The 26,521-nt window shown below is 44.4% G+C and overlaps 1 protein-coding gene across 1 annotated transcript in view; it reads right to left on the reverse strand.

Annotated features, from left to right (window-relative positions):
- The window catches only part of LOC126088396 (DNA-directed RNA polymerase I subunit RPA1), a 326,390-nt gene that overhangs the window by 283,729 nt on the left and 16,140 nt on the right, over positions 1 to 26,521 (reverse strand). Inside the window, exons 4-5 of the mRNA XM_049906539.1 lie at positions 5,597 to 5,779; positions 4,733 to 4,925 (exon numbers count right to left, since the gene is read on the reverse strand). Of these exons, the coding sequence (XP_049762496.1) occupies positions 4,733 to 4,925; positions 5,597 to 5,779 (376 nt within the window). The remainder of the gene's footprint in view (positions 1 to 4,732; positions 4,926 to 5,596; positions 5,780 to 26,521) is intronic.

The raw sequence follows: 26,521 nt of genomic DNA on the forward strand, positions 1-26,521 counted from the left end.
AATAGTCATGGATTGGAACGCCACTGTAGTAGAAAGAGTAGAAGGAAGGGTACTAACATTAAGAGTGCAATGGGAATACCACTGTTAAAAGCACAGGAGAGAATGGATAGGAGGAAAGAATATACTGAAGACCCCTGTGAGGGGGGTGACTTGTCCAATGATGTAGTGGAAGAAGAAACAGGAGTCAATATACAAAAGAGAGGAGATCCAGTATTAGAATCAGAATTTAAAAGAGGTCTGGAAGACTTAAAACCAATTAGGGCAGATGGGATAGATAAAATTCCATCAGAATTCCTAAAATCATTGGGGGAAGTGGCTAAAAAACAAATATTCACATTGTGTAGAATGTATGAGTCTGGCAATATACCATCTGAGCTTCTGAAGATAGCAAGAACTGTCACGTGTGAGAATTGATGCACAATCAGCTTAACAGCGCATGCATCCAAGATGCTGACAAGAATAATATACAGAATACTGGAAAAGATAATGAGGATTTATTAGATTAAGACAGGATTGGCTTTAGGAAAAATAAAGGCTCCAGAGAGGTAATTCTGATGTTGCAGTTGATCATGGAAGCAAGACTAAAGAAAAATCAAGACACATTCACAGGATTTGTTGACCTGCAAACAGTGTTTGACAATGTAAATGGTACAAGACGTTCGAAATTCTGAGAAAAATAGGAGTAAGCTATAGGTAAAGATGGATAATAAACAATGTGTACAAGAACCAAGAGTGAATAGTAAGAGTGGAAGGCCAAGTACACAGTGCTCATATCAAAAGGGTGTAAGACAGGGTTGTAGTCTTTTGCCCCTACTGTTCAATCTATACACTGAAGTATCAGTCACAGAAATAAAGGAAGGTTCAAGATTGGAATTAAAATTCAATGTGAAAGGATATCAATGATAAGATCTGCTGATGACATTGCTGTCTCCAGTGAGTGAGGCGAATTACACGATTTGCTTAATGGAATGAACAGTCTAATGAGTACAAAATATGGACTGAAAGTAAACCGAAGAACGATGAAAGTAATGAGAAGTAGCAGAATTGTGAACAATGAGGAACTAAACATCAGGATTGGTGATCATGAAGTAGATGAAGTTATGGAATTATGCTACCTAGGCAGCAAAATAATCCATGACAGATGGAGCAAGGAGGACATAAAAAGGAGAATAGCACTGGCAAAAGGGCATTCCTGGCCAAGAGATGTTTATTAGTATCAAAAACAGACCTTAATTTGAGGAAGAAATTTCTGAGAATGTGTCTGGAGCACAGCACTGTATGGCAGTGAAACATGGACTGTGGGAAAACTGCAAAAGAAGGGAGTCGAAGCATTTGACATGTGGTGCTACAGAACAGTGTTGAAAATTAGGTGGACTGATAAGGTAAGGAATGAGGTGGTTCAAATGGGTCTGAGCACTATGGGACTTAACATCTGAGGTCGTCACGACCCTAGAACTTAGAACTACTTAAACCTAACTAACCTAAGGACATCACACACAGCCATGCTCGAGGCAGGATTCAGACTGAAGCGCCTAGAACTGCTCGGCCACAACAGCCAACTGAGGTGGTTCTCTGCAGAATCAGTGAGGAAAGGAATGTATGGAAAACACAGACAAGAAGAAGGGACAGGATGTCAGGACATAATTTAAGACATCAGGAAACAACTTCCATGGTACTTGAGGAGTCCACACAGGGTAAAAATTGTACAGAAAGACAGAGATTGGAGTACATCCAGGAAATAATGGAGGACGTAGATTGCAAGTGCTACTCTGAGATGAAGAGATTGGCACAAAAGAGGAAACCGAAGTGGGCCACATCAGACTAGTCAGAAGGCTTGGGGACACACACACACACACACACACACACACACACACACACACACACACACACACACACACAGAGAGAGAGAGAGAGAGAGAGAGAGAGAAGCATTAAAGTATCAATTTGAGGTAAGAAGGGACCTAGGTTCGGAAACAACAGTCTAAAGTTCATGCAAAATTTTTTCTGATATCTCTGACAGTGATCTCCTCTACCGTAAATTCTTTGTTTTCCGTATTTTCGGTTCAAGCAGTATGGACATACCTTGCACTTTTTCACCTATGTTTCTGTTTGCTTCCACTGAACAAGCGCTCATACCTCTTGAGGTATGCAGTTTTTTGAGCCCACATTTACTAGATTTTTTAAAGTGTGTCATGAAGTCACAAAGTATGAATTCTCCCTACACAGAGTACTCTGGAACAGTTAGCTCACACAACACTGTACTATGTATGAAGAATCCACATTTCTTCATAAATGTTCTAATGATGAGTTAATCTTGAAACACATCAATAAATATGAATTACTGAACAGCAAGGGAAGAAAGTTTTAACATTTTTTTTTCTTGTTTTGGTCCATACTACCTCCTCCTAAAATATGGAAGGTAAAGAGCTCGCAGGAGAAAAGGTCCGCTACCACAAGTACCAGAACAATTTTCGTTTATGACTTTCAACTCTTGTTTCTGGGACAGAGCCCCCTTACCTCAGATTCATACATTTGCCCCTCCTCGTCATTCCTAAATATTTGTAACATCATTATGGAATCATCCTGTATATACTGCTACACTGACATTATGGCTAGAAAGTTGACAACAGAAGATAGTACTACAAATAGTTCCCATTTCCAGAATTTTTCCTTCTCTTTCTCTTTGTTCCTAGTACTTCTCCCTCTTCTACTTTTTTTTGTCTTGTCTTCTCTGACCTTTTTGTTTCCATGTGAGCTGTGACCTTAAACTTATACAGGGTGTCTCCAGAGGAATAATCTATAATCAGGGATTTGACAGGAATGGTCATCTGAAGCAAAAAAAACTTCAGATGGACATCCCCCTATACCAAATAGTTTCCAAGATAGAAAACATTTAATGTACACTATTATTTATTTTCTGCATTTTTCAATAAACTGTCAGGCTTGCACATATACACATGAATAACACTAAACATTACAACACACATTTTAGGAAGTACCAACTGGGCAAGGGAGAGGGAAGAGCAAAAAAAAGTATTTTTCGCACATTCACCTCTAGGCATTATTGTATGCATCACATTACAGCTGTTGTATGGTTCACAACGTATGTTCAAATATCCCACTGCCAACTTCAAAGCATTTATACACTCTTGAGAAAACATGTGTTGCTTGTCTGAGTTCTTCTGCACCTCCATGATGCAACCAAGCAGTCATTTTGCATATTCACCTTTCATTTATAAACTTCAGACTTCATCCAAACCCATAAGCAAAAATATAATGGCATGAGGTCTGGTGACTTTGGTAACTGTGAACTACTACCATGACAAATTGAGGGATTAGGGTGAGTGCAGTTGAAATGTTCCCTCATATATCTGGCAAAACGCAGAAAGGCTCCTTCACCTCAGAAGTACAGTGCAGTCCGCATGGCCAAAGGAATATCCTTAAGGTGATCAACAAACAAATTTTCCAAAAAATTCAAGTATTTCTGTCCCATTGTTCACTCTTCTAAAATGTCTTGAGATATCAACATGTTACCAAGCATGTCACACCAAACATTGATTGAATAATTAACTTGGAAATGTGTTGTTGATTCCATTCCCTGTAAGTATGGCTTCATCAGTGAACAGTATTAATGGAAGCAAATGATGACTGTTATTTCACCTGTCAAAAACTTCCAGTTTTGTGGCACTGTTGTCAATCTGAAGAGTGGGGCATCTGTATGTGAAATAGGTACAAGTTTTCCACGTGTTATGACCACCATACACTTGTATGCAGGACACTGATACATGTAGGAAGTCGCTGTGTGCTGGTAGCAGCACTACACTGACTCATTTCAACAACATGTTACTGTTCCTGCGCAGGTTGTTGAACTACATGTTCAGAAGAAACATGGGAACTTGGAATGTGCCGAAAACTGATTTTTTCCAAACTCTACTCCTTTCCCTAAACTGCTTCAGTTCCTTTCCCTTCACGCTTCTTGCTTCCCTTCAACCCTTCTGCCAGAAGGAGGTGTCATTGTCTCCAAAAGCTTGCGTAAGTAAAACCTTTTTTTCTTTATACTGTGTTCTCCTGCAGCCACCTGGTGAGTAATTTTTTATCCATCCAATTGCATTACATTGTCAAAAATTGAGTATTTTCACTGTTTCATTATTCCGAGCGAAGAATTACAAAGCAATGAGTTACGCTGGCCTCGAATAAAACGTCAAAGAGGCTGGGTGTATAAGACACACATGTGCACACCACTGACGACAAAAATAAATGTACATTGAATATGTTCTACCTCAGAAAACCTTCAGAATAGGTCATATGCCCACATGAAGCTTTTTGCTTCAAGTAAGCATTCACATCCCTGAATACAGGCATTCATCCTTGGACATCCTGTACCATGTTAGTGTGCTTCCACAAATGACCCAAGTTCTGTGTAACTCATCAACAGTCCCTAATTAAGACATAAAACTGTATCTGAATAGATTCCTCTCTACCCACAACTACAAGTCATTTATGTCAACAACAAAGATCTCTCTTTATCAGCTACAGTAAAAACAAACTTTTTATCAGCTTCTATGCTTCAATCACATATTACTGTAAATGCTCATTATTACTTGTAACTGCATTTTCCGAATATAGTTTCCTTCCTGTAAATGTTAAACACGAACATGATATTAAACAAAAAAATGTTTGTTAAATTCAGCACTAGCATATATTTGAAGTAGAAGGGTTGCTGATTACTCACGCGACAAATTTTGGAGCAACATCAACCTTTTGCACTGTTGTCATAAATCGTCGATGGATATAAATAATCCTCCTAATTGGTGCTTGACAAGAAATGCATTTGTTCGACTTTACATTAGTTGCTACAGCTTGAAGATAACTATTTCTTATCGCTTCAACGTTTTTACTCTTCTTACTACCTACTTTTTTTTCACCTGCAATAACAATTACACATTTATTTTACATGTAATATATCACAAAGCATATAACAACAATAATTTTTTCTATTTTTTCGACTGACAGAGCTCTAATAAGCAGCTGTACTGAACTAACTGACAAAGATTTAACTTCAAACGTTTCACCACTTGTGATAAACAGATTTTTTTTTAACTGTGTTCATCAGATATTTAATTTGTCTATTTAAGTAAGTGACATGCAAAGCAAATTAAATTTCCTGTTATTCATTATATGCACAATACAATCATTCATAGCTACAAACTTCATATACATGTGTGCTGATGTAATCCAGATGGGGGTTCTTATGAGTCTAACGAAGAAAATAAAGTCCATGAAAGTCAAAGATTTCAACCTTATGATCTCTCAATAGAGAAAGCCATGAACTGTCATCATGAAACACTCATGCTCACAAGCGTATGTGCTGTTAATAATGCAAATTTGAACTAACTGTTTATGTGCCTACCCACTACACAGCTTATCATTAAACTGTATGAAGAAGAAAAGAATATACATTAACTGAATATATTAACATCATATTTATATTTAATGAGCTAACTGAATTTTACACTCAAGACAAATGGTAATGTGCTACTCTGACAAGAGTGACTGAGGCTCCAAAATTTATGCAACTGTTGATAAAGTTAGTTACCTGACAAAACATTCTGCACATAGTTTTCAATTTTTTCTTTCACCATCACATCATGGCTCACTCCACTAGTTGACTCTTTTGTATCAAGACCCATGCTCAGCTGTGTCTCCAGCTCTTGACATTCTGTGATGAAACCAGCATCCAAGAGCCTAAGTTGTGCAATGAGTGTGTGTCTCACAGAGCCTTAAAAATAAAATTGTAATACATTTAACTGAAGAAGAGTTATCTCAATAAATAATTTCATACAAATGGTGTTACAAATAACTGAAGCAGTTTCACTAATGTGCTACAGTGTGTGTGTGTGTGTGTGTGTGTGTGTGTGTGTGTGTGTTTGTTTTAACATCATATTCTAGCGTCTTTATTTATTGGTAGTGAAGGAAGTTTTTCTTGGAGTCTGTGCTAATAAAGTTTCATAACATTATATTCCAAGAGGAGATGGACTTTGAACAACTCATGTTGTAGCATCTTTTGTTTGTAATTTAAAACATTATAGAAAACCACAGAGAATTAAATACAGAAACCCATATGGCCTTCACTGATACTGAGAAGGTTTTCAACCGAGTGAGCCATGATAACCTTTGGAAGATTATGTCTGAATGTGAATATCATTACCAGCTAATACAGGTAGTCAAAAGTCCTTACAACAATACATGCATTGTAACAAACACAGGTAGGAATCTATTAGAAGAAATAGTTATTAAATAAGGTGTAGGAAAGGGTGTGTATCATCACCTACCTTTTGTAATTATTTACATTCACTTCACTCTTTGTAAATGTAAATGTGAAGTAAACAAAGAAATTAAGAAAAATGAATGGGGAATACCTGAATGTACTTTTGTTTGCAGATGACATCATTATTACTAAAAAAGTCGACCAAAGATCAGTACACCAGCAGAATGAAATATGCAAGAAATAGAATTTCAAACTTCTAGTGACAAAACGAAAATAATGGCATTCTGAGGAAAAGACCCAGTCAGATAAAAAATTGTTTTCGATAACTAACTCTCAAATATCTTATTTGCACTGTGTATAAACTTCGATTTTTGCTCTGATACTGAAAATAAAACATACAAATTCCAATCTGCCTATGGTACCAAGAGCAGAACCCTGGGCAAAAAGAGACTATCATGAATTTCTTTAAAGTGAAGGTGGTCCCTGTGTTACTCTACCTAAGTGAAAGCTGAGTTACAGTAACATACATGATTAGAAATGAAGGTATTAAAACAGACTTAAATATTTTAATATGAAAGAAAAAAATTAAAATACTGTGGAGGCTGGAGATGGCACCTCATGAGACTGCCAGGCCACAAATTAGATTAGATCATATTAGATTCAGTTTTCATTCCATAGATCCAAAAAATGAGATGATTCTCTTGGCTGTGGAACATGTCACAAAGTATACCATAAAAAGCATAAAACATTTGAATATAATACTTACTACCCAGATCATTTGTCAGGAGATTGTCAAACTAGGTGATTACAATGACAGTAAACGGGAACAGCTAATATTTACAGAATTAATTTGCTGTCAGAATGAAATATTGTTAAGCACTATTAATAAATTTATCATACACAAAATACCAAATCATGACTGTTGTGACAAAGTGCTGTCAAAACTGAAATCTAACAGACATTTTTACTTAAGCTAGCCTAACAGTCTCTCTTAAAATATTCATCTTTAGAGCAGAAAGAGTTGCGTATCAAGAAGTCTTTCAAACTCTTTTTAAACTGTGCTTTATCTGAAACCAAGTTTCGAATGGTTGCTGGCAATTTATTGAAAATGTGTGTTCCTGAATATTGGACCCTTTTTTGGACCAAGGTAAGTGATTTTTAGGTCTTAATGTAAATTGTTCTTATTCCTAGTATTGATACTATGTATTGAGCTATTAGTTGGAAGTAGAGATATATTACTTGTAATAAATTTCGTTAAGGAGTAAATATACTGAGAAGCACAGGTTAGATTACAAGGTTCCTTGAACAGGTTTCTACATGATGTTCTTGAATTTACACCACAAATGATTCTTATTACACACTTTTGCATGCTAAAAACTTTTGCTTGGTTTTATGAGTTACCCCAGAATATGATCGCGTATGACATAATAGAATGAAAGTAAGCAAAGTATGCAAGTTTTTTTATTTTTATGTCTCCTACATCTGACATTATTCTCACTAAAAATACAGACTAGTTTAGGTGTTTAAGCAATTCTGTGGTATGCCCTTCCCAACTGAATTTATTATCAAGTTGTAATCCCAGAAATGTAACACCGTCAACCTCTTCGATCTGCATGTCTTCATTTGTTATACACATGCTGGAAGGAAATCTCTTACAGGTTCTGAACTGCATATAGAGGGTCTTTTCAAAGTTTAATGACAGTGAAGTAGCTTTAAACTGTTTATTAATGTCATGAAAATTTGATTAGCAGCTATTTCTAAAGCTGTACTGCAATGCAATGTTCGTATCATCTGCAAACAAAACAAACTTAGCATCTGGCAATGTAACAGATGAGAGGTCATTAATGTACACAAGAACAATCAGTGGACTCCAGATGGAACCTTGAGGAACACCAAATGTAATTAATTCCTTATCAGATGAAAACTGATTGCATACTGCACAGGTATTTTGCAACAACACCCTTTGTTTCCTGTTAATTAAATAAGACTCAAACCAATTCGCAACACTGTCAGTGACACCATAATATTCTAATTTACTTGAGGGAATGGTGTGTGTCACACAGTCAAAGCCTTTTGACAGATAGTAATATCACAAATTGACAGGTCACTGAAAATGCCAGTAGCCTCTAATTTATTATCCAATGAATTAAGTACATTCTCAATGTATGTGTATTTCAATAACTTTCTCTACATCAGAAGCATTAAGAAATCCAAACTGTGGCTTGAGCAATATATTATTTGCAATCAGATGCAATGCTTGAACACAACCTTTCAAATATTTTTGAGAAAGCGAGCAAAAGTGAAATTGGTCGATAGTTTAGTGTTCTCTATTTATCTCCCTTCTTGTAAAGAGAGAACTTCAGCATATTTTAGCTGGAAATGTTCCACTGATAAGAGACTGATTACACATATAACTTAAGACGGAACTCAACTCACATGAGCACATTTGATTAACTTTGTTGATATGTTATCATTCCCACTGGAATACTTAGATTTTAAGGATTTTATGACGGATGCTTCTTTTTTGGGAGATGCGAGTGACATTTTCATATTACTGAAGTTATTTTTAAAGACTGGTCTCAGATACTCCATTGCACTGTTCACTGAACCTGATAACCCCTAGCTTGTTTAAGAGGTTTGCAACACTACATGCACTTGTTACCAAAGTCTCATTTATTTTTAGAGCTATTTTCCCTTTTCCTTTCTGGCCCCACCTGTCTCTGTCTTCACTATGTCCCATACAGTTTTTACTTTGTTGCCCGATGTAATTATCTCTTTCACATAATAAAGCTGCTTCGATTTCTGTTTCCCCATAAGATCCTGAACTACAAGCTGAATGGGAAAAGAGATATCAAAAGACCTAGAAAAAGATGGGAATGGTTTTGTTTATTTGTGGCTTTGGAACAGACAATAGCCTGTTTCATGTAAGGAAGATGATGATACTGAGACTGTTTGCCGGAAAATCATAGAACTCTGAAGTTCTGTGTCATTGCACTAGTTTTGACACTCTTTTGGCAGCATACAGTGACTGAAAGGTACTGAGAAATTATGTTGGCCTTCAATTTCATTTGCATCAGTCTGTAACGACAGTTCAATTACCTTCCAAGAATGAGGTTTCACAAATATTTGGTGTTACAGAATAGGTGATTGAGCATGTTTGGGTAAGCTCCCCAACAGCCTACAGATGTTAACAAACAGAGCAGATGAAGAACTCAACACTCCACAACTGACAAAGATCTTTCAGAACAATTAAAGCAGAAATATTAGTGTTTACAACTGCCAGTGGTATGAATTAATTCATTCTGAGTTTGCCACATAATAGCGACAGAACATGGAAGAGATTGTTTTCATGAGAAACTTGCCTTTCATGATTAAGTAACTTTTTCACCAATGGTAAAATGAAAACATACAACTTGTACATCTGGGACACACAAAACCGCTACACTATTGTCCATCATGCTTGGGAAACACAAGAAGTTAATGAGTTCAGTGCCATAGAGAGAACTGGTAATAATGGATCTTTTATTTCAAAAAAAATAATAATAAAATGGAAAAATGCCCAATAGAACAATTCCCTCCAGCTAACTGATTTACGCAGTGCACAGCTGGCTGGACTCAATGTAAGAAGAAGATAATGAAGATGAAGAAAATTATTACATGACATAAAATGGAACAGCTAGAGGCATCATATTATTTATCCATGAGGAGGGCTTCAACATAGAACCAATTACATCACAATTCAGTTTTTCAAACAATGGAAACTCCTAGTAGGAATATTAACAACGTAGGAAAAGACAGATTGCTGCTTACCATAAAGAAGACAGGTCTAGTTGCAGACAGACATAATTCAAAGACACTTACAAAAAGCTTTTGATCACAGCCTTCGTCAGAAAAAAAACCACACACACCCACACACCATTCATACACACAAACAAGCACACCTCATGCACAGATGACCAACAACTCGAGCATCTCGGGCCAGAATGCAACTATCATGAGGGATGCAATCAGCAATCTGGAGGGGGCAGAGGAGGGGGAGGGATAGTAGTATATGGGGGAGGCGAACACTGTCTGAGGAAGTGTGCAGGGACCAGAATACCAGCAGGTGCAGTATCAGGAGGCCGTAGCGGGGAAAGATGGGTGGGTGCATTGACAAAGCGTGGCACATAAACATGGCGGGAGAAGAGAATGGGGAGGAGAGGATAGGGCAGAGGGGGTGGAAGCTGTTGGATGGAGGGTGTGGGGTAGTATTTTACCATAGGAGCAGAAAATATGTTGTAAGGAGAACTCCCAGCTGCGCATTTCAGAAAAGCTGGTGGTGAAGGGAAGGATCCTGAAGGATTGGGTAGTGAAGCAGCCATGAGAATCAAGTGTGTTATGTTCCGTTGCATGTTGTGCCACAGGGTGGTCTACTTTGCTTTTGGCCACAGTTTGGCAGTGGTCGTTCATCCTGGTGGACAACTGTTGGTAGTCATACCAATGTAAAAAGGTGTGCAATGATTGTAGCAGAGCTGGTAAATGACATAGCTGCTTTCACAACTGGCCCAGCCACTGATGGGGTAGGATAAACCTATGACAGGACTGGAGTAGGAAGTGTTGGATGGGTCAATTGGGAAGGCTTTGCACCTGGGTCTTCCACAGGGGTATGATCTTTGTGACGAGGGTTTGGTATTGAGAATGGCACAGGGATGGCCTAGGATGTTGTGGGGGTTGGGTGGGCAATGGAACACCACTATACAAGGGGTGGAAAGTATCTCGGGTAGGATTTCCCTCATTTCAGGGCATGACGGTAGGTAACCAAAGCCCTGGTGAAGGATATGGTTCAATTGTTCCAGTCCGGGGTGATACTGGGTAATGAAGGGGACACTCCTTTGTGGCTGGTTCTTGGGGTGGTGGGAGGGTTGTCGGTGTGAGGGGAAATGGCACAGGATATTTGTTTGCAGACTAGGTCTGGCGATAGTGCTTGTACTACGCGAAGGTGTTCTTGTTACCACAGATACACCATCCACAGGTGGCCATGCTGTTTGGGAGGGATTTTTTGGTGTGAAAGGGATGGAAACTTTCGAAATTCAGGTACTGTTGATGGTTGGTTGGTTTAATGGAGACAGAGGTGCAGATGGAGCCATCAGAGAGGAGGAGTTAACATCTACCAAGATGGCAGACTGGTTGACATGGACAACGTGAAACAAATGGGAGATAAAGTGATGAGGTTGTGAAGGAACAAATATAGGGTTTCTTGACCCTGAGTCCTGATCATAAAGATATCATCACGGAACCTGAACCACACTTGGGGTTTGTTGTTTTGGAAGGCTAAGGTGGTCTCTGAAAGCCCATAAAAAGGCTGGCCTATGAGCATGTCATGTGGGTGCCATGGCTGTGCCATGGATTTGTTTATATACCTCCCACTCAAAGAAGAAGTAGTTGTGGGTTACGATAAAGTTAGTAAGGTGTATGAGGAATTAGGTAGTAGGTTTGGAGCCTGTAGGACATTTGGAAAGGTAGTATTTAATGGCGGTAAGACCACGGGCATGAGGTATGTTGTGTGTGTACAGAGAGGTGGTGTCAACAGTGACAAATAGCCATCCACGAGGTACATGAGTAGGGATGGTGGAGGGTCAGCAAAGGAAGTAGTTGGTGTCTTTGACATGGAAGGCTACATTAAGGGTAACTGGTTGGAGGTTTTGGTATATGAGGGCCTAAATTCTTTTAGTGGAGGTACAATAACTAGCCACAGTGGGGCATCCAGGATTGTTGGGTTTGTGGATTTTGGAGAGCATGTGAAAGGTGGGTGCTCGGGGTGTCACAGGGGTGAAGAAGGAAATGGATTCAGGGGAGAGGTTCTGGGAAGGGCCAATGGCTTTAAGCAGGGATTGGATGTTGTGTTGGACTCCTGAGATGGGATCATTCTGGCACAGTTTATAAATAGGGGAGTCTAATAATTGGCTGTGGCTTCCTGCCAAGAAATTTGCAGCAAGGAAGTGCTTCCATTGCAGGGAATGGGAGAAGGAGAGTATGTCTTTGAGAAGTCCAGCATGTTTAAATTTGATTGTAATGCTAAAGATGAGGTCTTTGGATAGTGCTGAAACTTCTAGGGAATTGAAGGTTTTGGAGGAAAGGTTAACAACAGTGTTTCAGGAATGTTTTGGCTCTGGATCTGATGGAGAGTTGCTAAGGAGTTTTGGGGGCTGCAGCAAGTTTAAAAGGTCAGCAGACAGGGTTTAGTTGCTATGAGAGATGGATGGGTAGGAACACTATGGGTAAATGTGGGTTGGATAGTGGTGCCTCATGGTGGCAGTAAGATGTCAAAGGTTCGATGACTTAGGGAGGCGGTGTCTGGAGAACAAGGGATTCAATTTCAGAGACCTGCTGTACAGAGTAAGGACTGCATAGTGGCAGTTTCTTGTAGGAGGAGCAGAGGTAGTTCTGGGATGCCTGTGCCATGGAGATGTGTGTTTGCAGTACCAGATTTGTGAGGGCCAGGGATTGGCCAAATCTGGGAACATGTGATGGGTGGAGGGGTAGGGGATCCACAGAAAGTAATCTTTATGGTATGCTGTTTGGGGGGGATTCTATGGTTTTGGCAGCTGGTTCAGGCAGCATTTGAGAAACAGGATATAATTATATTGATGCAGCATCTGATGCCAGAGATTCTCAACTATGATAGTGATAATTATATTTATTCATATTTATATGAATATAATAGAGGGAAACATTCCACGTGGGAAAAATATATCTAAAAAGAAAGATGATGAGACTTACCAAACAAAAGCGCTGGCAGGTCGATAGACACACAAACAAACACAAACATACACACAAAATTCAAGCTTTCGCAACCAACAGTTGCCTCATTAGGAAAGAGGGAAGGAGAGGGAAAGACGAAGGGATTTGGGTTTTAAGGGAGAGGGTAAGGAGTCATTCCAATCCCGGGAGCGGAAAGACTTACCTTAGGGGGAAAAAAGGACAGGTATACACTCGCACACACACACACATATCCATCCACATATACACAGACACAAGCAGACATTTGTAAAGGCAAAAAATTTTGCCTTTACAAATGTCTGCTTGTGTCTGTGTATATGCGGGTGTGTGTGTGTGTGTGTGTGTGTGTGTGTGCGCGCGCGCGCGCGCGCGCGCGCGCGCGCGCGCGAGTGTATACCTGTCCTTTTTTCCCCCTAAGGTAAGTCTTTCCGCTCCCGGGATTGGAATGACTCCTTACCATCTCCCTTAAAACCCAAATCCTTTCCCTCTCCTTCCCTCTTTCCTGATGAGGCAACCGTTGGTTGCGAAAGCTTGAATTTTGTGTGTATGTTTGTGTTTGTTTGTGTGTCTATCGACCTGCCAGCGCTTTTGTTTGGTAAGTCTCATCATCTTTCTTTTTAGATATATTCATATTTATATTTATTCCTATTGATCCCACCTCATCCCTCATCCTGATGTACTTTAATGTTCTATTTTCCACATCTGCCCATGCCACACAAACTTTTGATCAGCACCCCAACCCCTCATAGCAGCTAAAACCTGCCTAGCTGACCTTTTCAATTTGCCACATCCCACAGACCTCCCTACCAACTCTCCACCAAATCCAGAACCAAAACATTCCTGTAACACTGTTGTTAACCTTCCCACCAAAACCCTCAACTCAACGGAAGTTTCAGTGCTATCCATAGGTCTCACCTTTAACCATACACCCAAATTTAACCATGTTGGACTTGTCAAAGACATTCTCCTTCTCCCAATGCCTGCAACGGAAGCACTTTGCTGCCAATCCCTACAACCAAAACTGCCCTAATTCCAACACTGAACCCTGCCTCTGCCAGTTCACACCACTATTCAACCATGATCCTCCCCCTTTACCACCTAACCACCAGTGGTCACTTCCAGAAATTCCTTACCTCCAATTTAGCCTCACCACCCTTCCCCCTGGTCCCTTCCTTAGAACAAAAACCTTTCAGCAGAGTTAAGAATAGCCATATACAACCTCAAAACAAAATCCTGACCTAATCATCCTACCTGCAGACATAGATAACAACACTATTGTTATAAATCACAATGACTATCTGGCAGAAGGCCTCCACCAATTATCCGATTCCTCCACCTACAAACTCTGCCAGATTGTATGTTTTGTTTTGTTTTAGGGCACAAAAGCAACTAAGATCATATGCACCCATTTCAGAACCTTAGAACACTATGACAAAATATAAGTTGAAAGCCCAGTCAATGGAAGGAAAGAGGACTAAGAAGGACTTCCTCACGGAGGAAGGTCCACAAAATTCAGCATGGAGACCATGGAGGTCCAGAACTAAAGATTAAACATCCTTTGCCATATTGTTACAATGGATACAAAGCTAAATGTGGTCAGCAACCCGTCCATCATTTGCTAAAATGGCCAATAACTCAGACAGCAAACATACATTAGAATTTTTTTTTTTTAAGGCATTCAGTCAGGAAACCGACAAAGGCTGATGGCAATGAGCATGAAGTGGTAGGGGATCATCACTTAACAAACAGCAATGGCTAAAATGAAAATTCCCTATTTGCAACCTAGCTAAAGCGATCTCATGGTGAAAGGGCTGAGAGGAGGTCGGCCAAGCAACTGGAAGAGGTTCAATTCCCCAGAGACTGTTCTCATGAAGGGCAGACCAAGGGTGATGCCAAAGTGACACCACCTGCTCACACATGGCAACATGGACATTGTCAGAAGGAGTGGAAGAACCAGCGTGTTGAGGCAGGACAACTGCAGCCTTGGCTGCAGACTCATTTCCCGTCAGACCAACGTGACCATGACCTACATAAACATCACAGTGGCTCCCTCAAGTGTGAGCAAGATGAGCTTTCTTGGACCCATTCCACTTTCGGATGGACTGTGTACAGCACATGGAGGCTCTAAATGGCACTGAGAGAATTGGAGCAAATGACACAATTGAAAAGCCTGTGTCACTGGATGTACTGCATGGCCTGATAAAAGGTGAAGAGCTCTGCTGTAAATACTGAGCAGTGTTCCGGAAGCCAGAACCAAAAATGGTCAGCGTCAATGTCAAAGGCACACACGACACCTTGGTCAGTCTGAGAGCCATCAGTGAATGTAAAGGTACTATCGTGAAGTTCGGTGCAAAGGTTGAGAAACTTACAGCAATAGATCGAGTCTTGAGTAGTGTCCTTAGGAAGTGAATCAGAAAGGTGAACACAGGCCACAGCATTAGGCAAAGGGGGTGAAGGGTTCACACCCATCAGGCAAGTGGCAGGTCCCATGAAGTTAAGCTGCCAGAGTGAGAGTAAAAAGCAAACTTCAGGAGGTAACAGAGAAGAGGAACGTGCCCCATTCTGGTGGTCAAAGGAGTCGTTGAAGGAGATGGTTGGTTGGTTTGAGGATTAAAGGGACCAAACTGCAGAGGTCATCGGTCCCTTGTTTCATAAACACACACAGCACAGTGAAACCATCCATCAGTCAGGCGAAGCACTAAAATTATAATTCCGGGGGAAGAAAAGCCCCATGGTCAATGGTAAGACAACACGGAAAACGGAGCACAGCAACAAAAACAACATAGAGAACAAAGGCAGAAGGAATTAAAACTGCACAGCAGAGGACTGTGGCTGGCTGATCACGAAAATAATAGGATGAGCCAGCCACTGTCCAACACGTTAAAACCTCCAGCCTAAAATATTAGGGTGGAGTCGAATTACAACACAAAACAAAAGATACAGCACAAAAGAGGGTGACGCAATAAAATTAGAGGTACCTATAAAAGCCACTTGCACGAAGAAAACCTAAAACACGATCTGCCATAGAGACATCGGCAGCTAAAAGACACGATAAATCACCCAGGAGGTTAAAAGTTCGCCTGAGGGCGGTTAAAAGAGGACATTCCAACAATATATGGGCCACCGTCATATTCGCACCACAGCGACAATGAGGGGGGTCCTCTCGACGCAGCAGATGACCATGCGTCAGCCAAGAGTGACCAATGTGGAGCCTACAGAGAATAACAGAATCCCTGCGAGAGGCCCGCATGGAGGAACCCCATACGGTTGTGGTCTCCTTTACATGCCGCAACTTGTTGGGTACAGACAGAGTGCGCCATTCGTCTGCCCACATCCCAAAGACCCGACGGCGTAACACCGATCGGAGATCAGTTGCCGGGAGACCGATCTCCAATGGCAGTTTGCGGGTGGCTTCTTTAGCTAACTTGTCGGCGTGTTCGTTTCCCGCTATCCCAACGTGTCCCGGGATCCATATGAACACCACTGAACGACCACGCTGTGCAAGAGCATGAACGGACTCCTGGATGGCAACAACAATGGGATGGCATGGGTAGCACTGGTCAAGAGCCTGTAGACTACTGAGAGAGTCGCTGCAAATGACAAAAGACTCACCAGTGCTGGTACGAATCCGCTCAAGGGCACGAAAAATGGCTGTTAGCTCTGCGGTGTAAACACTACAGCCGTCCGGCAAGGAGCGCTGGTCTACATAGTCCGCATGAGCATAAGCATACCCCACACGGCCATCAACTATCGAGCCATCTGTATAGATAACCTCCGAGTCGCGGGATGCATCGAGGAGAGCAAGAAATTAGCGAAAAGGAGACGGTAGTTAGGGTGACGGGGAGAACAACGGACGTGGGCAGCATAGTTGGCTAACAATTGTTGACGCCGAATACGAAGCGGAGGAACCCCAGCCTCAGCAAGGAGGCTATTAACAGGGCTGGTGCGGAATGCTCCTGTTGCCTGTCGAACCCCACAGTGGTGAACGGGGTCCAGCAGTTGCAATGCCGATGGCGACGCTGAGCCATACGCTACACTCCCATAATCAAGCCGGGACAGCAAAAGGGCTTTGTAGAGCTGCAGCAGCGTATTCCGATCTGCACCCCAAGTTGTGTTGCTGAGGCAGCGAAGGGCAGTCAGATGCTGCTAGCACTGACGCTTGAGTTGACGAATATGTGGAAGCCAAGTAAGCCGGGCATCGAACAGCAATCCCAGAAAACGGTAAGTGTCAACAACCCTGAGCATGGCATCCTGAAGATAGAGCTCAGGGTGGGGATGGTCAGTTCGACGCCGACAAAAGTGCATAACACAAGTCTTCGCAGGAGAAAATTGAAACCCATGGGCTAGGGCCCATGCCTGCGCCTTGCATATGGCTCCCTGCAACCTACGTTCTGCAACACTAATGGTGGAAGAGCTGAAAAAGATGCAGAAATCGTCAGCATATAATGTGGGTGAGACAGACGACCCTACTGCTGCTGCAAGGCCATTAATGGCTACAAGGAAAAGGGGCACGCTCAATACAGAGCCCTGTGGAACGCCGTTCTCCTGGATATGAAGCGAACTATGGGATGTGCCAATTAAAATGTGGAATGTCCTAAGAGATAAAAAATTCTGAATAAAAATGGGGAGAGAGCCCCGGAGACCCCACCCGTGCAACGTGGCGAGAATATGGTGCCGCCACGTCGTGTCATATGCTCTGGAGAGGTCGAAAAAGACGGAGACGAGGTGTTGGCGCCTGGAAAAAGCAGTGCGGATTGCAGACTCAAGAAAGACCAAAGCATCAGCGGTGGAACGGCCCTGACGGAAGCCACTCTGGCACAGAGCCAGATGACCCCGAGACTCGAGCAGCCAACACAGCCGTCGACTCACCATACGTTCCAATAGCTTGCACAGAGTATTTGTCAAGCTGATGGGCCGATAGCTATCCACATTAAGCGGGTCCTTACCAGGCTTCAGCACCGGAATGACGGTACTCTCCCGCCACTGCGACGGAAAGACACCATCCCTCCATATGCGGTTGAAGATGGCAAGAACACACCGCTGACAGTCCGGGGACAGGTGTTTGATCATCTGATTGTGGATGCCATCTGGCCCAGAGGCTGTATCGGGGCACTGTGCCAGGGCGCTTTGAAGTTCCCACAAACTAAATGGGGTGTTATACGCCTCAGGGTGGCGAGAAGTAAAAGAAAGCCGTTTGCATTCCTCCTGGTATTTTAGCGCGCGGAACGCGGGCGGGTAATGCCCCGACGCAGAGGCCCGAACATAGTGCTGGGCGAAATGCTCGGCGATTGCATCGGCATCGGTGGATACCGCCCCGTTGATGGTAAGCCCTGCGACACCTGTAGAGTGCTGCAATCCAAAGATGCGCCGAATCTTCATCCACACCTGGGAGGGTGAAGTACGGGAACCAATGGTGGAAACGTACCTCTCCCAGCACTCCTGTTTCCGCCTTTTGATGAGCCACCGTGCCTGAGCATGGAGACGTTTGAAAAAAATTAGGTTCTCCAAAGACGGGTGCCGCTTATGTCGCTGAAGAGCCCGCCGACGTTCTTTAATGGCTTCAGCGACCTCTGGAGACCACCAAGGCACTGACTTTCGCCGGGGGCACCCTAATGAACGAGGAATGGTACGTTCCGCAGCGGAAGCAATCGCTGCAGTCAGTGTCTCAACCGCCACATCGATGGTACCGTGGGGGAGAGAGTCAACAGTGGCAGCAGAGGAGAACGTTTCCCAGTTTGCCTTGCTAAATGCCCATCGAGGCAAGCGTTCATGGGAGCGACGCTGGGGTAGTGAAAGGAAGATGGGAAAATGGTCACTACCACACATGTCGTCATGGACTCTCCAGTGGACCGATGGTACAAGCCCTGGGCTGCACAACGACAGATCTATGGCCGAGAACGTGCCATGCGCCACACTGAAATGTGTGGCGGCGCCAGTGTTTAAGAGGCAGAGGTCGAGTTGGGAGATGAGATTCTCGACATCTCTGCCTCGGCCAGTAACCTTCGTTCCACCCCACAGGGGATTGTGGGCGTTAAAATCCCCCAGGAGAAGAAAAGGCGTGGGAAGTTGGGTGACAAGTGCAGCCAATTCGGTCAGGGAGACTGTACCACCTGGAGGGAGATAGACACTGCAGACGGTTATGTCCTGGGTAGTCCTTACGCAGACAGCCACAGCTTCCAATGATGTTTGAAGGGGCACAGGAGCACTATATACAGAGGTAAGGACATACACGCAGGCTCCACCTGACACACAATTGTAAGTGCTACGGTTGCAGTAATAACCCCTGTATCCACGAAGGACAGGGGTCCGCATTGCCGGGAACCAGGTTTCCTGGAGGGCAATGCATAAAGCAGGTGTCATGCTTAGAAGCTGACGGAGCTCAGGTAGATGGCTAAAATAACCGCCACAGTTCCACTGGAGGATGGTATTTTCCATGTCTGTGAAAGGTGTGACGGGACTGGGAAGGCAGATTACGCCGCTGGGTCACCTGCTGCCTCCAATGGAGCACCCGTGCAAATGCTATCCATCGTGTCCAAGGGACCGGCGAGAGCGAGGTCCTCAGCAGACGCCAGAAGCTCCACCTCGTCCTCAGACGCAGAGCTTGTAGGAGGCGGTAGGACGGTCGCTACCGCAATATCGTTGGTCTTGGGGACTTTCTTCTTTTTCTGCTTGTCGCGCTGTGCCTTCGGTGGGTCAGGCGTCATGGGCTTCACTGGGTCAGTCTCAGGGACAGACGATGACCGGGAGGCCCTACGACCAGGGACGGGTGGTTGTTTCAGCCACTTTCGTGTGTCCGCTTTTCCACTGGTCGGAACTTGCGAAGGGATGTCCCCAAGGGATCCCTTCCTGGCGAGAGTAGCCGAAGAAGTCTTACGCTTCTCCAGCTGGGAAGGGGGAGCTGATGTCCCCGATGGTTGGGAGGGTGCTGCTCCTGAAGAAGATGGAGCAGGAGCAACAGGGAGTGAAGTGCCCCCCACAACCAAGGGGGCCGGTGAATTCTGACAGAGCTGAGAGCGAACTGCAGGTGACGACACTGTAGAGGTTCGAACCGGTGTTGCAGCAGCGGCATAGGTAGACGTCATAGGCACAGGATGTAGCCACTCATATTTCCGCCTTGCCTCGGTGTAGGTCAGGCGGTCCAGGGTCTTATATTCCATTATCTTCCTGTCCTTCTGGAAGATCCGACAGTCCGGTGAGCAGGGTGAATGGTGTTCTCCGCAGTTAACACAGATGGGAGGCGGAGCACATGGAGTTTTGGGATGCGAAGGATGTCCACAATCTCGACATGTGATGCTGGAAGTACAGCGAGATGACATGTGCCCGAACTTCCAGCATTTAAAACACCGCATCGGAGGAGGGATATATGGCTTCACATCACAACGGTAAACCATCACCTTGACCTTTTCGGGTAAAACATCACCTTCGAAAGCCAAGATGAAGGCACCGGTGGCTACCTGATTATCCCTCGGACCCCGATGGACGCGCCGGACGAAGTGAACACCTCGTCGTTCAAGGTTGGCGCGTAATTCATCGTCGGACTGCAGAAGAAGATCCCTGTGGAATATAATACCCTGGACCATGTTGAGACTCTTATGCGGCGTAATGGTAACTGAAACATCCCCCAACTTGTCACAATTGAGCAACATCCGTGACTGGGCAGAGGATGCCGTTTTGATGAGCACAGAACCAGAGCGCATTTTGGACAAGCCCTCCACCTCCCCGAACTTGTCCTCTAAGTGCTCCACAAAAAACTGGGGTTTGGTCGACATAAACGATTCTCCATCAACCCGCGTACACACGAGGTACTGGGGTGAATAGTCTCCACTGCCTTCTTTAGCAAGACGTTCATCCCATGGAGTGGCCAGGGAGGAAAATGATCTTTGATCAAATTTCTTTCCATTGAGGTTAGACCTCGATCGCTTAGAGACTGCTGGTGGAGGCCCACCAGTGAGAGATGATGTACCACGCTTCATTGCGGGTCATCCGCCCCGATGCCACCTACTCCGACAAAGGGCCCCACGGGCGCCACCCAGCCGCAGCAATAGCCACCTGGCAGGATGGCCATTGCCGGGAGTCCTGATGCCCCAGGGAGATGGGCATCTACTCCTTGGCATACGTGGGGAGTTAACGGCACAGGCATCAGTAGAGCGATCCCTGTGTTGTCAGGGGGCTACAACCAACAGGGTACATGGCGGCCCCACCACAATGGACTGGCTACCGTGCTGGATCTTAGGTGCAAAAATGTCCAAGGTCGTCGTCGCAGTTAAAAGCAACACTGCAGAGTGCAGTGTGGTAATCGCACCCAGGGACGTATCCTCGCCCAAGAGATGGAAAACGAGCGGGACACCATTGCAACGACGAAATAGCCGGCTAAAGGTCTCAATGCACGACGGATACAGTACACCATGTAAGGCGCCCTTCCCCAATTGGCTCGCTCTTCGGAATAATTTAGAAATATGGAGGTCAAACCCGAGAGGGGACCATCACATAAGGCCGAAACATGTGAGACTCCTTTTAGTCGCCTCTTACGACAGGCAGGAATACCGCGGGCCTATTCTAACCCCCAAACCTGCAGGGGGGGTTGAAGGAGAAGGCACAGGATGGATGGATGGCCAGGCATGGCAGATAAAAGGCATGCATATCTGCGGAGTAGAACACCATGCTGGTATGACAATGGTAATTTGGCAGCTTCTGCAAAGAGATTCTCAACCAGGCTAGTGTAAATCGTGCCAATGTCTAAACAGATTCCATGACGTTGTATTGTATTTAGAAGGTGTAAGATAGGCAGATGTGCAGATGCATAAGTGAAACATCCATAGTCTAGTTTTTAATGCACAAGGGATCAGTACAATTGGAGGAGGGAGGTCCGATCCGCTGCCAAGAAGTACCACTGACAGGGGCGGCCAGGTAAGACATGTGAGAGGACCAAGAAAGTTCCTATCAAGCATAAACCTCAGGAATTTTGTAGTTTCAGCGCACGGGAACAACAGGCCCACAATGTATAGACTGTGGAAGAAACCAACTGTGCTGCAAGGAATTCATGCGAATGGTTTTGACAGTGGAAATGCGAAATCCATTGTCAATGCATCACGAGTAAAGGCAACCTAGACATCTCTAAAGATGCCACTCAAGGACAGAAGGCTGTGGAGAACTGCAATAGATTGCAAAATTGTCAATGAAAAGGGTACCGGAGATGCCCAGCAGGAGACAGGCCATAATACGGTTAATGATGATAGCAATGAGCATGGCACTCAGGATGGAGCCCTGAGGCACCCCATTTTCCTGGATAAAAGTGTTTGACAGGCAGAACCCACATGTACCTTGAAAACTCTGTTTTTTAAAAATTCCTGACGGGAAGGGGCACGCGGCATTGGAAACCCCATGTAGTACGGAGGATACCAGTCTTCCAGCAGGTGTCATAGTCTCTCTCCAAATCAAAAAACAAGGCCACAGTCTGGTATTTCCGCAGAAAACTGCTCATGACATGGGTTGACAAATTGACGAGGGGGTCAACTGCAGAACGGTGCACTTGAAATCCACTGTGTAGTGGTCAGTAAATTGTGAGACTCAATCCACCATACAAGCCGGGCATGAATCATACGTTCCGTCACCTTGTAAACACAGCTGGTAATAGAAACGGGATGGCAACTAGAAGGAAGGTTTCTGTGCTTACTGGGCTTAGGTAAGGGTATGACAGTGGCTTCACACCAGTGTCTGGGAAAGATGCCATCCACATAGATGTGATTGTACCTATGCAGGAGAAAGTGGTTGCCCACAAGAGATAGGTGCTGTAACATCTAACGTGAACATCATCTAGCCCTGAGACAGATCAGGATGAAGTGAGAGCATGATCTAGCTTTTGCATAGTAAAGGCGGCATTGTAGCATTCACAATTCTCATAGGAGATTGATATCATCAAAGCCTCCTAGATTCATTTCGGATGGAGGAAGGCAGGGTCACAGTGGATGGAGCCAAAAGCTCTGCAAAACAGTGGCCCAAGGTGTTGGAGATAGCAATGGGGTCCACAATGACATCTTCTGTTACAGTCAGGCTGGAAACTGTGGAATGGACCTCGGTCCCAGAGAGCCATGGAGGCTGGCCCACATGACAGAAGAGGGAGTGGAACTGTTAAAAGAAATAGTAAATGTAATCCAGCTAGGTTTTCGGTTGCCTCGAAGAATGCGATGACACTGCACAAGCAACTGTTCATAATGAATGCAGTTCAACACTGTAGGATGATGGTTAAAAACAAGAAGAGCACATCTCCACACGCAAATTGTCATGCCCCACCTCAGTCCACCAAGGGCCCGGAACACGGTGTGGTAAAGGTGAAGTGTGAGGAATGCAACGTTTTGTGACAGTAAGGATAATGTTTGTGAGCTACTCCACCTGGCCATCACAACTGGGGAAATGTTGTTTGGAAAAGGTCACCATGCAGGATTAAAGCCTCTAGTTGGCCTTTGAAAGCTGCCAATTGGCTTTACATGTGGGCGGGACAGAAGTCGGTAAACGGATAGCACAGGGGAAATAGTCACTTGAGTATGTGTCAGAGAGAACGGACCACTCAGAGACAACGGGCAAGCTGGGCAGTGCAGAATGAAAGGTCCAAATGGGTATAAGTGTCGTGAATCTGAAAGGAACATGGGTGTTCCAGTGTTAAGGCAAATGAGATTTAATTGACTGAGTTCAGCCAAGAGGGCACCTCTCGGGCAGTATCCGGAAGACCCGCAAAGAGGATGGTTTGCGTTGAAGTCATCACAAAAAGTGATGCGGGAGTTGCCCAATAAGATGGAGGAAATCTGTTCTAGTGACACCGAATGATGGAAGGATGTAGACATTGCAAAGAGAAAAGGTGAAGCGAGGAAGGAAAATTCGGACTGCAACAGCTTGCAGCCAGGTGTTCGGTGAGATGGTTTGACTATGAATGTTATCACAGATGAGCAGCCTGACTCCCCCATGACATGGAATGCCGTCCTCTGGGGGGGTAGGTCAAAGCAGACCAGAAAGAAATGCAAGAGGTCAAAGCAGTTGCGAGGATGCAATTTTGTTTCCTGGAGGCAAAAGACGGGTGGACACTGCAATTTCAAGAGTAGGCGTAATTGCTCCTTGTTGGATCTAATGCTGCGAACATTCCAATGGAGGAGAGTCATGATGGATAAAGACGAGGGGGAAAAATGAAGGGTTCATCCCAGAAGCTGGCGAGTACCAGCTTTTGAAGACTCACTGCTATAGTGTACAGAGTACGGAGTATCATGCAAAGGGAGTTGGCATTCTCACTGGGTAGGCCTGTGGATTCCAAGGCAGAAAAACGGTTGACAGTACACTCCACTGAAACAGAGGTTAACCATGTGAGGGTATAATGTGGCAACACTATTGAAGAGTATCTCCGAGTCGGCGAAGGAAAAGACTATTTGCCTTTTTTGATTTCTTGGAGTCTTTGTGGTTGGCAGATGAAGAATTAGATGTCTGTTGGCTGGAGGGACGTAAAAAGTCTTTGTAGGAGTATTCCTTGTGACCTTTCTCACCTGCCGGTTGTGTAGCAGGTAATTTAGCTGCCGGAGGTGACAATTTGGGGGCTTGTTGCACAGCTGGAGAAGAAGATGGGAACACTATCGTGACACTGCAGTGCTGAGTTAGAGGTCACAAGTCTGCAAGGTTGTGTCCTTCATGGAGTGAGGTGTATCAAGAAAGGTGCAATTATTGTGCCTGAGGATCACAATTAGTCTGCAAAAGCAAAGTGCCATTGCATAAACAGGAGCAGGATTTCACAGGGCCGGCAACTGCATCAACACCTTCCTGAATAATAAATGGATTAACCGTAGCAAAGGACTGATCTACTTCAGTATGTGATACGACAAGGAACCGAGATGCAGCTGGGAGTGTCGTGGAATCTTTACCCTCATTCCAGATTGGCTCATGGCGGGAAAATGATTGCCAGCAGGGTGCACTCTTTCCAAAAGCCCACCTCCCCCACCCCCACACACACACCCACTTAGGTGACTGTTCACACCTCCTAAACTCCTGGCAGCGGGGCCAACTAGCACTTTCAGAAGTAACAGCTCAGACAATCATTCCTAGGCCTGGCCTGCAGCATGGGGTATGTGCAAACCCTGCCTGTCGACCCCGTGCTGGAAATTATGCCTTATCCAGTCAAATGTTACACGATGGACACACGGGCTGGCTTTCCGGAGCACATAGGGAGAAAGAAGAAAGAAAGAGGAACCTCCAATGGCGAAGCAGAGGAAGGGAAGCTGATGGAGAACAAAGAACGAAAGAAAAAATGGTGGAAAGACTGTTCGGATGGCAGGCTACTGAAAAATCAGAATGCATTTCCAAAAATATCCCCGATATGTTCCCCAAGGCAGGGGGAAAAGAACAGCAGGACGACAGACATGCAGCATGGAAGGGGCAAGATGCTGCACAGGCCGGAGCCCAGTGATGGGCAAGCACGAACTCATCAAAGAAAAGTGAGCCCCTGGAGGGGGTTGGGGAGGGGGGGGGGGTGTAACACTGCCAGAGTGATAGCACAACCTCCAATCCATGCTTAAGGCCTTAGGCCTTTCCCAGAACCTCTCTCCAGGATCCATTATCTACCTCACTCCTGACAAATCGCACACCCACCTCCCACATGCTCCCTAAAATCCAACAAATCCAACAATCCTGGACACCCATTGTGGCTGATTTTTGTGCCCTCACTGAAAGAATTTCTGTCCTCATTCATCAACACCTCCAACCAGTTGCCCTCAATGTAGCCTCCCACATCAAACACACCAACCACTTCCTTCACCAACTCTCCACCATCCCCTCCTTTACCTCGTGGATCATCATTGTTGGCACCATCTCTTCATACACGACATCCCTTTTGCCAGTGTTCTTACCGCCATTAAACACTCTCTTTCCCAACATCCTTAAGACTCCAAACCTATGACCTCATTCCTCATATACTTCATTACTTTTATCCTGAACCGCAAATGCTTCTTTGAAGGGACAGTATATAAACAAATCCAAGACACAGCCATGAGCACCCGCATGGCACCCTCTTAGGCCATACTTTTTATGGGCCATCTAGGGGAGACTTCCCTAGCTTCCCCAAACACCAAAACCCTAGTCTGGTTCTGATTCATGGATGATATCTTCACAATCAGGACTCAGGGCCAAGGCAACCTATCTTCGTTCCTTCACAACCTCAAAACTTTCTCTCTCATCCATGTCATGTGGCCCTTGTCAACCAGTGTGCCATCTTCGTAATTGTTAACATCCTTCTCCCTGATGGCTCCATCTGCACCTGTCTACATTAAACCCACCAACCACCAAAAGCACCTGCATTAACAGCTACCATTCTTTTCACACAGAAAAATCCCTCCCATACAGCCTGGCCACCTGTGGACGGCGTATCTGTGGATACAAGAATTCCTTTGCTCAGTATGGTGAGGGTCTCGCCAAGGCCTACACAGACAGACACTATCCCCCAGATCTAGTCTGCCACCAGATCTC

Source organism: Schistocerca cancellata, chromosome 1, assembly GCF_023864275.1.
Source record: "Schistocerca cancellata isolate TAMUIC-IGC-003103 chromosome 1, iqSchCanc2.1, whole genome shotgun sequence".
NCBI classification, from domain to species: Eukaryota; Metazoa; Arthropoda; class Insecta; order Orthoptera; family Acrididae; genus Schistocerca; species Schistocerca cancellata.